Source organism: Bufo gargarizans, chromosome 1 (assembly GCF_014858855.1).
Source record: "Bufo gargarizans isolate SCDJY-AF-19 chromosome 1, ASM1485885v1, whole genome shotgun sequence".
Taxonomy (NCBI): domain Eukaryota; kingdom Metazoa; phylum Chordata; class Amphibia; order Anura; family Bufonidae; genus Bufo; species Bufo gargarizans.
Window position 1 is genome coordinate 523,582,648 of NC_058080.1, and position 15,984 is coordinate 523,598,631.

Sequence of the window (15,984 nt, forward strand, 5' to 3'; positions counted from 1 at the left end):
CCAGCTCAGCTCAAGATAAGTCCTCTCCTTCATTTACTGGTTTAAAGCGTAGTTTATAGATTTCTTTTGTTATTTTCAAATTATCAATATGATCATTGATTGCTTTTATAACATCATCAACGCTCAAATAAATTCCGGATTGGGTACGAAATTTCTGTAAGATTGACTTCATAGGATCCATTAAGAGAGACAGGTTTAGCTAATTTAGTGGTGAAGGTTGAAATTGTGTTTTCTGGGTAAATTTTAGAAGATGCATTACTGAGAGATTCTAACATGGTCGCCGGTTTTTAAAGAAGCCTTCATAGGTTTAGACAACCCAGATTTTCCATTAGTGATTCACAATATTCTTAATGAGTTATGCTTTGTTACTTCAGATGGTTTGCACTGAATTGTAGAGTGGTATGTATTATTATAGCTATATACAAGGTCAGGTAGAACATCAATGTACCTAAAAGTGTTATTTTTTGTAAGATAGTGCCACATATGTGTTTTTAAAGTTTGATTAAACCTCTCAGCTATAGCTGCTTTTACAGAATTCATAGTAAAGTATTGAAGTATATTGCATGATTTGCAGAGATTCTTCATAGCAGCATTCATAAATTCTCGCCCAAGATCCTTTTGCAATTTTTGCAGAACACAGACATAATTTTCAAATATTAGCTCAAAAGCATTTGCAACAGATGATCTCTTCTTGTCCCACATAGCCACACACCAGGCATATTTGGATAATACATTGATTACTTAAAAAATATATTTAATGCCGTCATATTCTTTGAAGTATGGTATCATAACTAAATCAGCCTGTCATAATCTATCTAAATCTGAAACAATAATCTTGTTTTTTATAAACATTTTTATTTGGATTTATGTAACGTATAAGCATCTTGTTGATCCAGCTACTCACGTAAATCTTTTCTTTTTACGCCATATTTCTTAGCCTCTCTAAACAGGTTTTCTATTCCACCAAAAGATCCCGGTGCTTTATTGTTGAAATACAGTTTCCTTAATACTTTTTCATCATGATTCCCAGTCATAATTAAATTAAAATCACTTTACAATGCCTTTTTATTCTACACAAGTACTCAACAGTAAAATGAAGTACTAATACTGCCTATATAAGATTGTTTATAGCCTTAATTTCTAGGATTAATATATAATCTGTCTAAAATATTGTACAATGTATAAAGCTATTTTGATTACTTTACAAACTTGCTTGCTCGTGATCATGATTGGGTGTTTCTTTCAATAGTGAAAGCTGCATTGCGCACGCGTGTCATTAGATTAGATCGCAGGGTCAGCAGTCTTATTTAGTCAGTCTTTTTTTTACAAAGCAATTCAATAGAGAAGACTAACAGCCACAATATTCTCCAAAAGTAATATTTCAATTTATTGCATTATTGGTTGCTTTCTGGTTTTCTCTATTTAGTCATTTATACCAAATTTTTTTTACGTGTTGAAGTAATAGTTTTTCTCTATTCTTTTATTCAGTATTATTGTGATACTAATTTATATAAGTATTATTTAGCCTTTTAATACACTCTTAAATCATTGTTTTTCTCTATTCTTTTATTTAACATTAGTGTTTTACTATGTGTATATTCAAATTCAAGAATTATTTTACAAATGTTTAGTATTTAATACCTAATACACAAAGTGTTCTAAAGAACTTTATTGTTTAATACATTGTTTTATTGCTAGATGGAAAATCTGAATAATCTTTATGATCAACCTGCAACTAGCCTAATAACCAATTCTGAAATGGGTAAATATACTGTAACACAATAAAAACTTTTACAGTCATTCTGTTTAATAAAATTACTAAAAGCTATCTTTCCTTTTATGTTTTAAGATGCTGTTATGGGTGTATATGAAACCATCGATTAAGATTCTGATTATGCAGACATACAGACGTGGACAAAATTGTTGGTACCCTTTGGTCAATGAAAGAAAAAGTCACAATGGTCACAGAAATAACTTTAATCTGACAAAAGTAATAATAAATTAAAATTCTATAAATGTTAACCAATGAAAGTCAGACATTGTTTTTCAACCATGCTTCAACAGAATTATGTAAAAAAATAAACTCATGAAACAGGCATGGACAAAAATGATGGTACCCCTAGAAAACACAGAACATAATGTGACCAAAGGGACATGTTAATTCAAGGTGTGTCCACTAATTAGCATCACAGGTGTCTACAACCTTGTAATCAGCCATTGGGCCTATATATATGGCTCCAGGTAATCACTGTGTTGTTTGGTGATATGGTGTGTACCACACTCGACATGGACCAGAGGAAGCAAAGGAAAGAGCTGTCTCAAGAGATCAGAAAGAAAATTATAGACAAGCATGTTAAAGGTAAAGGCTATAAGACCATCTCCAAGCAACTAGATGTTCCTGTGAGTACAGTTGCACATATTATTCATAAGTTTAAGATCCATGGGACTGTAGCCAACCTCCCTGGACGTGGCCGCAGGAGGAAAATTGATGACAAATCTAAGAGACGGATAATCCGAATGGTAACAAAAGAGCCTAGAAAGACTTCTAAAGAGATTCAAGGTGAACTTCATGCTCAAGGAACATCAGTGTCAGATCGCACCATCCGTCGTTGTTTGAGCCAAAGTGGACTACATGGGAGACGACCAAGGAGGACACCATTGTTGAAAACGAATCATAAAAAAGCAAGACTGGAATATGCCAAACTACATGTTGACAAGCCACAAAGCTTCTGGGAGAATGTCCTGTGGACAGATGAGACAAAAATCGAAGTTTTTGCCAAGGCACATCAGCTGTATGTTCACAGACGAAAAAATGAAGCATATCAAGAAAAGAACACTGTCCCTACTGTGAAACATGGAGGAGGCTCTGTTATGTTCTGGGGCTGCTTTGCTGCGTCTGGCACAGGGTGTCTTGAATCTGTGCAGGGTACAATGAAATCTCAAGACTATCAAGGAATTCTAGAGAGAAATGTACTAGCCAGTGTCAGAAAGCTTGGTCTCAGTCGCAGGTCATGGGTCTTGCAACAGGACAATGACCCAAAACACACCGCTAAAAACACCCAAGAATGGCTAAGAGGAAAAAATTGGACTATTCTAAAGTGGCCTTCTATGAGCCCTGACCTCAATCCTATTGAGCATCTTTGGAAGGAGCTGAAACATGCAGTCTGGAAAAGGCACCCTTCAAACCGGACACAACTGGAGCAGTTTGCTCATGAGGAGTGGGCCAAAATACCTGCTGAGAGGTGCAGATGTCTCATTGACAGTTACAGGAAGCGTTTGATTGCAGTGATTGCCTCAAAAGGTTGCGCAACAAAATATTAAGTTAGGGGTACCATCATTTTTGTCCATGCCTGTTTCATGAGTTTATTTTTTTACATAATTCTGTTGAAGCATGGTTGAAAAACAATGTCTGACTTTCATTGGTTAACATTTATAGAATTTTAATTTATTATTACTTTTGTCAGATTAAAGTTATTTCTGTGACCATTGTGACTTTTTCTTTCATTGACCAAAGGGTACCAACAATTTTGTCCACGTCTGTATATCCTTGCTCAGATTTTAGATGACACTATTAACAATATGTATTATATCAATTAGTTTTAATAGCCTACTATTCTCACATAGGCACTAAATTAAATTCACTTTCTTATTCAGTATCAGAAGTATCTCATATGGAAGTTGAGGCGTTGTCCGAAACTATGACTGATGTTTACCAAGTTCATGACAGCAATACTGTGGAACCCTCTTCTAAAAAAGGTAAACAGAGCAAGGTCACATATAATTTAAAAAAAAGCTGCAATTTTTTAAACCTAATTTGATTTCTACAACTAATATTTAAAAAACACAAGGGTAAAGAAAACATCAAAGTACAGACCCAAACTATTCCTGTTGTTCAGCAAGTTCAAATCAAAAATACTTTAGAACCTTCTACTAAAAGAGGTAAGCAGAACAAGATCACTTATATGATCAAAATAACAGTTGCCATTTTTTATATTTAATTTTAATTCTACAAGTAATGGTCATATCATTTACAGATGAGAAATTATCCAAGCCTAAAAATCGTAGGGCTAAAGAAAACACTCTGGCCCAGATTCAGGTAGATTTGCCCATTACTTACACCTGAGCCGCTCAGCTGAATTTCTCTGCGCTGGAGCAATTTTGCCAAATTGCCACCTGATTCAGGAATCGTTTGTTCATTTAATTTGCTCCTGTTTAAGGCAAAGCTGAGGGCGCAAGGCCGTGCAAGTCAAAGTGGGTGTGCCCCTATGTAAATGAGGAATTTTCGGCTCAGCAGAGGTTTGCTAGCATAATTTCAGGGCAAATCCTGCTCAGCTGCTTGCACTGAGCAAATAAATAGGAGCAGACTTGCGCAGGTTCTTTGCTGAATTTCATCCTGCTTTTTCCTACCCCCCCCGAGCAAGGAAATTCAGCCCTTTTGCAAGACATGGCACCTCCCAAAGGGACCAAAATAAGGAAGGCCAACTTTGTGGCTGCAGAGATGGACATCCTGATTGCTGCACTCCAGCAGCATAAGGAAGTCCTATATGGTGCCCAGCGGGCAAACACCACCATTGCCCAAAGGAGGGCTATATATGAAGCCATTGCCCTGGACATCAATGCCCTGGGTAATGAAGTGCGTACCTGGGATGACATCCAGAAGAAATTAAATGATATGAGACATTTGGCCATCTTTTGCTAACTTGCCCCTGCTTTTAACAGGAGCAAGTTTGCCCAGGGAAAAAAGCTTGCACGCTTCCAGCGCAAGATGCACATCACACGCGCATGTTTCTGAATCATCGGCAGTACCTAATTTGCATATTCGCTGAGGGAATTCCATGAAGGCGCAACTTACACCCCGTGCAAAATTGCACGAAAATTGCGCAGGAACAGCTAGGCTGCGTGCGCGGGAAAATGGCCGCTTTTCAGGCTTAACTGGTTTACAGAATCAGCCGCAAATTTGCATAGGAGCAAATCAGTACTTGCGCGGCGCAAATCACACTTGTTCCCGCGCAAGTGCTTCTTGAATCTGGGCCTCTGTCACATACAGAGAAAAACAGATCTGAACCCTCAATTCTGATCCCCACTGTGAAAGAGATTAACAAGCTTGACGCACACTCAGCACCCCTTTCTAGCACTAGTCGGCACTCATGTATGTGTTATAAATACTAGTATAACACTCTTGTTATAACGCCAAACAATATACGAGTTTGTAATAATTTTAAACTGTCAGATGCAGATATAGGTAAAGTGACAACCACAAGTAATCTAGGAAAGCAAAACACCCTACCCACTCAGAGTACACCCACCATAAACACAAGCACAAATAAGCGGACTCAAATGAGTCTTAATTGTCCTCCACCAAAAAAACAGAAAATACTTGTCACACAAGCCACACAGACCGCAACTAGTATCAACACTTACAGAACTAAGCCCCCAATCATTTTTGGAACACCATGCAAGAAAAAAAAACATAACACATCACATGTAACAGCCCCTTACACATTCAAACATTGGCCCAAATACATGCTAGACATTTTTTGATAGAATGGTTTGTCAAAACAATAAGCTAACTGAAAACATACGCCGCTTCACCTATTTGTCTCAGAGAAAAGCAAAAATAAAAAGAATGGGACCAGTACCTGAGAATGTTGCGTCACTACATAACCTCAAGAGTATATATGATGATATAATTTAATCTAATAACCTTTTGGCCACTAAAATAGACTCCTGGTGACCCTGAAAAACAATAGGAGCAAGGGCCTGCTGATCTGACCATCTAAAACATTATGGGCGGTGGCCTGCTGCTGCTTTGGTGACTCTAGTTAACCTGGGGCCGATGGCACATACCCGTGACGGCAACAATCCATTCAGATGTCTGGCCTATCAACTTTAGATGTAATTATCAGCCTCAGAACCATTGTAAACTATGGGTAACGGGGAATCAGTGTTTAATTCCGGAGAGGGAGCCTGAGAAATGGCTGCCACATCCAAGGAAGGAAAGTGGGTGGCGTGCAAATCACACACTCCCGACTCATTAAGGTAGTGACGATAAATAACAATACAGGACTCTTAAGATGCCCTGTTATTGGAATGAGTAAAAATTACAGGGAATGTCACTGCAGTATTTTGGATGAGGAAACGTTATACAGGAGAGACCCTGTTGCCGCTTTGTTGACTCTAGATAACTTTTGCCTGATTGCAAGTCACCGTGATGTCCACAATCCATTTTGATATCTTCCCTATCAACTTCGATGCTCTTTTATGCGCCTAACATGGTGACCATCGGTAATGCTCAGACATAATGCTCAGTCTTGGGCCTTATCGCTGCTGGTGGGGGCACGGCCCCTCCGATCAGTGGATGAATTTTTTGTAGCCCGGGGTCAGATATATGATGATCCGGATCGTATTGCTCTGGCTGAATCTAAATTGCGTCTTTTATGCCAGGGTAAACAGTCTACAGGGATATACTGTTCAGAATTTCGGAGATGGGCAGCTGATACTGGTTGGAATGATGCTGCACTCCGAAGTCAATTTTGCCATGGTCTTTCAGAGGGATTGAAAGATGCATTTGCCTTTCATGAGAGACCTACCTCCTTGGAGTCTGCCATGTCTCTGGCCGTTCGTATTGACAGGCGTCTTAGAGAAAGAGGAGAGATCACTCCTTCCTGTCATACTCAGTCCAGGGACAGTGGGGCGGTCTCATTCAGTGAGCAGGTGTCTCAGTTTCTCTCAATCCCCTCTGAGCAGGAGCCCATGCAGCTGGGTTTGCCTCTGACAATAGAAGATTCAGCTCTCAGAGGAGGGTTTGTTTCTGTTGTGGAGGTATAAATCATTTGGCAAATGTTTGTCCCTCTAGGAGATTCAGGCAGTTTTTTGAGAGTAATAAAGAAACAGAGAAAACTTTATATCCAGCTCACCTTCCTGGTGTGGTATATAAACCCGGCTCCAGAGGCCCTGGGGGAGTGTTCCCGTAGCAGGCAGCAGACAAAATAGGAAAAAAGGTTTCTGGAGACAATAGAGGTCCTCTTAGCTCTTCTTTATTGATAAATTCATAAAACCAACACAGTCACTGGATCCACGGCATGGTCGCTGACGCGTTTCGGGTATGTACCCTTAGTCGTAGCTACGATTCACAATATCCGTTTGACTGTGGGTGATGCTCATGTTGAGGATGTGTCATGTTTCGTCCTAAGCGGGTTGCCTACTGCTCTAGTGTTGGGGCTACCCTGGCTCACTAAACATAACCCCACCTGTCAGGATTCGAACCCATGACCAGCCATGTCCCAGGCGGTAGCTCTAGCCACTAGACTACCAACCCTTCTGGACTTTCCTTCTACTGAACTCTTTGATCTACCTTGTTCCAGCCTTGCCTTGTTAATCTCTGTGATTCCTTGCACCTGCTACTTCCTCTTTATAAGCCCAGCCTCTTGCACCAGATCCCTGCTGGTTATTGTTCTTCTGGACTTGATCCTGCTGCATCTACTGCTGTTCCTCTGTTGCTTCTGCTACCAACTCGACTGCTGCCGACCTCGGAATTGTCCCCGACTACTCTTCTGCTTGTCCCTACCAACTGAACTGCTACCACGGTACCCGATCCGGATTGTCTGACCACGCTCACTGCCGCCTGCCCTGACCCACCGCCTGCCAACCGGTTACGCCTCTGCCTGACTTCCTGCAACTACAACCTGCCTGCGGCCCTTGCCACTGGGCTCCCACCTCCAGCCAGCCTTCTTCTGACTCAGGTGAGCCTGTAGGATTGTAACACCACCATTGATTGGCAAGCAAGGCAAATAAATGGTTGGAGTGACTTTTGCAGAGAATTGCCTCTCAACATCTGTTTCAGAGGTTTCTACTAAGACTGTACCATCTTTTCTCTCTGAATTTTTGGATGTGTTTTCTGAGAGTGGTGTTCAGGAGCTGCCCCCTCACAGGGAGTATGATTGCCCTATTAATCTCATCCCAGGCGCCAAGCTGCCTAAATATCGTTTATACAATCTCTCCCAACCTGAAAGGGTCGCTATGCGTGCTTATATCTCTGAGAGCCTGAGAAAGGGACACATACGACCCTCGAAGTCACCTGTTGCCGCTGGTTTTTTATTTGTTAAGAAAAAAGATGGTTCTTTAAGACCATGTCTGGATTTCAGGGAGCTGAACAGTATCACAATTCGTGACCCTTATCCGCTTCCTCTGATCCCGGACCTGTTTAACCAGATTGTTGGGGCTAAAAAAAATTCCAAGTTGGATTTAAGAGGGGCATACAACCTGGTCAGGGTCAGAGAAGGAGACGAATAGAAGACGGCCTTCAATACCCCTGAGGGCCATTTTGAGATTTTTGTTATGCCTTTTGGTTTGATGAATGCTCCAGCCGTCTTTCAGCATTTTATTAACAGCATTTTTTATCATTTAATGGAGAAATTTGTACTAGTGTATCTAGATGACATTTTTATTTTTTCTCCTGATTTCAAAACTCATAAGGACCACCTACGTCAGGTCTTGCTCATTCTGCGGGAGAATAAATTGTACGCTAAACTGGAAAAATGTGTGTTTGCGGTTCCAGAAATTCAATCAAAAGGTCATAAAAAGGGGCGTGGCACCTGTCAAAATGAGTTTGACGAATAATATATACGTTATACTACTGCCTTCTGTTCCATTCCGCAAAATATGGAAGCCACAGGGGTGGCATCCGTGTTTGCAGATCCGCAATTTGCGGACCACAAAAAACGGCGCAGTCGTGTGAAAGAGCCCTATCTGTAAGCCTATGAGATAATCAGGGCAAGCCCTCCTTCCTACTTACTCTTAAGATTTTTTGTGAAATTTGTAACTAACTCAGTTACATATGAATTGATTTGCGTCTCTTTAGCCTGAAGATACTGCATTCATGCGTAATATTAGCCGGTTGATTGCAAGTAAGATTTGTCCTGAACTGGTTGCATTTGAATTCTTCAATAAAGAATCTGTTCTGTTGCACAACTGTCTCCTTATCGCTTCCTGCACTACTATTGCCCTATAAAGAGCTGGCGTTACAAGAACTGTGACCCTTCCTTCCTTCCATGCACTGTAAAACTGTCAACACCAAGGGCACCTCAACTGCCATCAGGAAGAGGATCCCAAGAACAAGAGTGTGACCCGAAGGGAGGAACTGGTGAACCACACCAGTTCCTGTCATTCCACAAGCCCATGGAGCTTTAGAGCCTTGAGTACAGTTACTATTACAAGCACACCTGCACTGATGCACACCCCTGTCACAGCTTCATTGGGATCCAAATTATCTTTGATACTGATCATTGTGGGTGGGTGTCCTCTGTATTACACAGCCAGCTTGTCGGTGAGTTTAGCTTGTGAGCCAGCACCAAAGGGATCCAAATGTCACTCTTCACATAAGAAGGCACCAGTTTTATAAATAAAAGTATTTGCTATGTTTCCAATTTGTAGGTTTACTTTTCTTTGTCTATGTTTAGCAGATTGGTTTGTCTAACATTTCAATCAATGTGAATGATAAAGGTGAGAGATATACTGTAGCACAGATTGTGAAAACACTTTTAATGTTCTTACATATGATCTTGAAAGCTCCAAACTAGGATGGATGATGCTCAAAGTCTCAATATTCATTAGAAAACAGTTCAGTTACATTCTGCTTTATATTACTACATTCATTTTAATGATTATTTATTGACCATTGTCCAAATTTATTTCTCGTAATAATAACATACTAATTGTTCTGTATCTGTAGATTCTAATAAAAACTGTACGATGGCAAGAATCAATGAAACACACATCACTACATTTATAGTGCTGGGATTTCCAAGTTTGCACCAACTGAGGGTCTTTATTTTCATTCTAGGATTATTTATCTATATAATAACATTATTTGGAAATGTCTTAATAGTTCTCATGGTTCGAAAAGAGAATCGTCTTCATTCGCCTATGTATTTCTTTCTTGCAAATATTTCTGTGATTGATATTTTCTACACAACTAATATTGTCCCTCAGATGCTTGCTACATTTCTCATTAAAATTTATGTTATCTCCTACACTGGATGCATTTCTCAGTTTTTTATTCATATCTGCCTTGGATCAGCAGAATGTCTCATCTTGGCCATCATGGCATTCGACCGCTATGTTGCAGTATGCAATCCATTGCATTACCTTTCCATCATGAATTATACCGTATGTATATATTTAATTGCTGGAATGTGGGCCATAGCAATAACAGCTAACCTGCCTCCACTGTTTTCAGTTTGTCAGTTACATTTCTGTGGTCGCAACACAATCAATCACTTTTTTTGCGATGCCCCACCATTACTGGAAGTTTCCTGTGAAGGGTCCGAAACAGTAGAATTTGTTAACTTTGTTGTTGCTGCCAGTATGATCATGAGCTCTTTTTCTATAATCATGTTGTCCTATGGATTAATTATTAGAGCCATTATTTTCATTTCCAAAACAGGGAGAAAGAAGAAAACATTTTCAACTTGTGTTTCACATCTGATAGTTGTGGCTATTTTCTTTGGAAGTTTAATTATTATGTATGTAAGACCAAATTATGCAAACACAGCAGAATATAACAAAATTGTGTCTGTTTGCTACACTATGGTGACGCCGATGATGAACCCAGTCATATACACATTTAGAAACAAAGATATTAAACACTCACTTAGGAGCCATTTCATTTGTCATGATGTCTAGAAAATAATATAAATGCAATTTTATATTTTTCATATATCTATGAATCTGTATGGTTACAATCTGTTGTATTTTGGACAGTATGCTAGATGTTCCTAGATACTGAGATAAAAAAAAAAAAAAAATGGTCACCATGTTATTACCACATACAGTGAGATATGTCAGATTTGCTAAATTAGGCCTGGACAGGAAGGGAGCAAATGGCCCAGATGTGACGTGGTTAAGGACAGCTAGGTGTTGTCAAAACTCGGACTGGAACTTAAAAGGTGTTTGACCCCACCTGGCTGCAAATCAGCTCAGCAGCACACACTGGGAGGAAAATACCTGTCCTCCCAGACCATACCCTTCACAGTGTCACTATAGATATATATATATATATATATATATATATATATATATATATATATATATATATATATATATATATATATATATAAATATATATATATATATATATATATATATACTCTTTTTGTGAGGCAAGGTAACCAAAGAATGTCTGTTCTGGCACAGTTTTAATTTTTAGTTTTTTACAATGTTTACCTGACAGAGTAAATAATGTGATATTTTTAGAGAGCAGGTCGTAACTACATGGCAAAACTTAATTTGTCTATTTTTTTTTATTTTGGATTTACACAATTAAAAAAATCATGTTTTTGTGTTCCCATTTTCTGAAAGCCATTTTTTTTTTGGGGGGGGGGGGGCGATTCTTCGATAGGGGCAAATTTTTTGTGGTATGAGATGATGGTTTGATTGTTACCATTTTGGGACACATGAATTTTTGATCGCTTAATATTGCACTTTTTGTGTTGTAAGGTGATAAAAATAGCTTTTTGGCACGGGTTTTATTTCTTTTCTTTTTTTTACGGCATTCACCAGACGGGTTAGCTCATGTTTTTTTTTTTTTAACAAATATCTGTTTTATTGCTTTTCACAATGAGAAAATAAGCATAATTTGTAATATTACAGGTACTACAAAATACCAAATATATACTTTTTCATAAATTGCAGATTTAGAGAAAACAGACATATATAGCAAAGGCCCACCAAAGTATACCTATTGGGGGTGCACACAAAGACACGAGTAGTATGTAATTTATTAATTTGACCTTACAAGGTCTTGGAGCAAGGTCTTTGCAGCACACATTTTTATATTTATTCAAGCTGGTTTTGATGGGATACGATATTCTAAACATAACCATCAGGGCCGGACTGGGACAAAAAATAGGCCCAGGCATTTTTGACTGAGCAGCCCAATCACATGACCCCCAACAGGCCCCACCCCCTTGCATTCACGGGGCGGAGCCAAAACCGGAAGCACAATTTTTTATTTTCTTCCCTGGAACGATTTTTACAGCAGGGGCAGAAACCGCACCAGGTAAAGGCACTGGGGGATTTAGTTGTAGTGGGGTCATTTTTCACAAAACTGTGTACAATACGATTCCTAACAGTGGGGGCTCTTTTAAAAATAAACGGGGGTCTTTTTGGGATAAGGTCTCCAATGATCCGGTCATTTTTCAGAACATTCCAGTTCTGATGGATAATATTTCTAATCTGGAGGCAAATAGTGGAATAGGAGGTGGAGAAGGCAAATAGATATTTATCCCTTGTCTGTTCTGTATGTTTACTGGGATCCATATTTTTATTCTTTATTTTATGATTGTCTGACTTTACTTCTTCCCTCTGTTTATACAATGTTTCCCTTTCATATCCCTTTTCTATGAACCGATCTATAATGATGTTACTTTGATTCTCGTAATCTTCTATGTTGGTACAATTCCTTCTAATGCGTTGTAGCTGTCCTTTCGGTACATTGCACAACCAGGGCTTGTGATGGCAGCTACTCCTTTCTATGTATCCATTCCGATCAGTTGGCTTGAAATAAGTTTTGGTTATGATTCTTCCTTGTTCTAACCTGATCTCTAGATCTAGAAAATGGATGGTGGTACTACTGATGTCCTCAGTGAATTTTATATTCCATTCATTGGAGTTTATGCATGAGATAAATTCTAACAATCCCTTTTCGGTACCATGCCAGATACCGATGCAGTCATCGATGTAATCTCAGACTGCCATCCGCGGTGTCTCTCTTTAGTGCAGGGGAGATGGTGAAATGCTCCCAATATGCCATAAAGAGGTTGGCAAAACTGGGTGCGAATTTCGCACCCATCGCCACACTAGAAATTTGCAAAAAATAGTAATCATTATACCAAAAATAGTTATGTCCAAGACAATATTGTATGCAGTCCAAGATAAATATTTTTTGATCTTCACTCATCTGTTCATCCCCATCCAAATAGAATCTGACCGCTTTCATGCCAATTTCATTAGGTATTATGGTATATAATGATGTAACATCAAGGGTCATCAGAAAAGTATTATCTGAGATGTTATCAATATTTTTCAGAAGTTCCAATATATGCCCTGTATCTCTTAAATAAGAAGGAGTAGTAGTCACAAAGCGCTGTAAAAAAATATCTATGTACTCTGATACACGACTGGTGATTGAGTCGATACCAGAGACTATCGGTCTCCCAGGGGGGGCGCTCTACATCTTTGTGCACTTTCGGTAAATAATATATGGTGGGAGTTTTAGGATGTAAATTATTTAAATACTGATATTCTTTCTGGTTGAGGACCCCTTGAGCAAGACCTCTATTAAGGAGGATTTTCAATTGCTTCTTATATTCAATGACCGGATCACTTTTCAATTTCTTATATGTATTTTTGTCACTCAGGATTCTCTCCATTTCAGCATTATAGTCCACCTTATCTATCTACACCACTACCCCCCCCCCCCCCCCTTTATCAGCCGGTTTGATTATTATTTTATCATGTTGTTCAAGGTTTTTTAAAGCCTCTTTTTCTTTTTTACTCAAATTATTCTGCTTCATGCCCCTTGTATCTATTTGGTCAAGTCCCTTCAATACACCACGTTTAAATGCTTCAATACATTCATTTTCTTTATTATCTGGGTAAAAGGTGGATTTATTCCTTAAATCCATATATATCCCCGTCCCATCTGTTTGGGGAGCCTTAATAGGATTTTTTATAAGATATTTACGGATATTTAATTTTCTGATGAACCGGTGCAGATCCAAATAGGTCTCGAATTTGTTACCCTGGAAAGTGGGTGCAAACTTGAGACCCTTACTCAGGACCGACAACTCTTCAGATGACAGAGTATGTGAACTTAGATTGTAAATGCCTATAGAATTCCCTTGCCCTTTTTTGCCTCAGGGCTTATTGTGTCTCTTTCCTCCCCTATTGCCTCTACCTCTCTTTTTTTCTTTCTGGGTGTTTCTTCCTTCTTTTGTGGTGTTTGCGGTATTTTTCCTTTTATTAATTTGTGAGGAAAATTTTCTTCCTGGACACTATTATCAATTCTTTCATTGGGATATAGTCGTGCTTCATTACTATTTTCATTTTCGATGTGGGTTTCATATTGTCTGTTTACTTTAGGGGAATAGGTCCCCCTTGTTCCGTATCCTGTTTTTTTCCCGTAGCTTGTTTCATTATGATACCTGTCGTTATGATACCTATAGTTTGTCTCAGTCTGATACCTTCCATTATATTCAGGTGCATAGCTATCCATACCTCTATGATCAAAATACGGGCGGTATTGTTGTCTAAACCTCCCTTGATTTTGGTACTCCCGGGGGCCATGATGGTATCGATTATTACTTCCTCGGTATGGGTAAGTGTTATATTGGAAATGGCCATCCCCTTCATGATTATAGTGGCCATAATTTTTGCAATACCCATTCCACCTGGGTCTATAACCCCGAGGATTTGTATGACCCCAACCAGTGTTAGATTCTACATGGTAATTATGTGTAGTATTTTTCTGTACGGTGTTTTCATTGTTTGTAGGTTCACTGACAAAAACTGCTATTTCTTCCTTTTTTTGTTGTTTCCATTTGTACACTGTGTTGTTTTTATAATCATCAACTACCTTTAAATACTTTTTTAGTTTTTTCTTTTTTACTTCTTGCTCAGCCTTTACTACCTCCTTCTGGCATTTTCATGATAGTTCATGATATTCAGGTAGTTCCTTAAATGGCGCTAATTGCGTTTTTATGTCATCTATCTTGTTGCATAGCGAGGTAAGTTTCCTTTTCCTCCTATCAATAATAAATCTTATAGCTCCAAGACAACATGAGTTGACATAATCTTCCCATTCCCTTAAATCCTCTTCCGTTTCGGAGTTAAAAGGCAGTTGCCACCTTAGACCCTCTGGAATTTTTTCTTCTACCAGAAGTTTTTCCAGGGATATCACATCCCAGATGGTCCTGATTTCTTTGACCATCAGCGCCTCTAGATTGCTGAATACAACATCAATGTCATTGCTACACTGAGGTTGTGGTTTTTCATTGAAAACTTTGTGTACATTTAAATGCATGTTATCTCTGAACGTAAAGATATTTACGTCCATATTTCACACCAAATGAACCCAGACACAAGAAAAAGAAATATACAATGTTATCCGGTGTGAAAGTAATGGACCTCAGCAGCGGTCCCCTTAAGGGAGTAGGTTCAATCTCCTAAGTAGACTAAAAACAGAAGATGCGGGAACCACGCTCTACAAAACAGTTAATGTCAGTTATTGAACCTTGCAGACATAGAGAACTGAAGTCTAATCCAGCTGACAGAGGCGTTATTCGCAGAGACGAAATGTTCATACGAAAAAGTTTGTAATCCACCTCCTACTTGTCCACAGATCTCGTGATGAGTCACCAACCAAGGAATCCAAACACCGGACCCGAATACCTTCAAGAAGGAATAGAACAGATGGTGCAATACCCTCGGTATCTTTAAAGGTAAGAGGTTTATTGTACTTACAATTATCAAGTTACAAGCATGCACATAGAAATGCCCGACCCGGGTTTCGCTATTCACTTCTTCAGGGGCTGCGGTGCAAACGCTGCTACAAACCACGAGTAAAAGATCACCCCGGAACTGAAACGGACTTCCGTTATCAGATAACCTATCACTTGCAGATATCTGATGTCAAAACATATATAAAATGTGCATTATGAATAAACATTATAATTTTTTAAAAGAGCCCCCACTGTTAGGAATCGTATTGTGCACAGTTTTGTGAAAAATGACCCCACTACAACTAAATCCCCCAGTGCCTTTACCTGGTGCGGTTTCTGCCCCTGCTGTAAAAATCGTCCCAGGGAAGAAAAGAAAAAATCTAAAATAAAAGAAATCGTGTCCACCTCCAAAACAACTACATTAAAGATAAAAAACATCTCATGCGAAACTATGGGAGTCATCTATATGTTGGAGTGCCCGTGT

The 15,984-nt window shown here is 39.0% G+C and overlaps 1 protein-coding gene across 1 annotated transcript; it reads left to right on the forward strand.

Annotated features, from left to right (window-relative positions):
* The first annotated feature begins 9,891 nt into the window (after window positions 1-9,891).
* LOC122928578 (olfactory receptor 1440-like) lies at window positions 9,892-10,683 on the forward strand. The gene has a single exon (XM_044281560.1). It carries the CDS (start codon window positions 9,892-9,894, stop codon window positions 10,681-10,683), a length of 792 nt encoding a protein of 263 aa, XP_044137495.1.
* Window positions 10,684-15,984: the final 5,301 nt, after the last annotated feature.

What these genes read in the sequence shown, in the direction of transcription:
- LOC122928578 (XM_044281560.1), top strand. Translation starts at nt 9,892, where the DNA reads ATGGTTCGAAAAGAGAATCGTCTTCATTCGCCTATGTATTTCTTTCTT.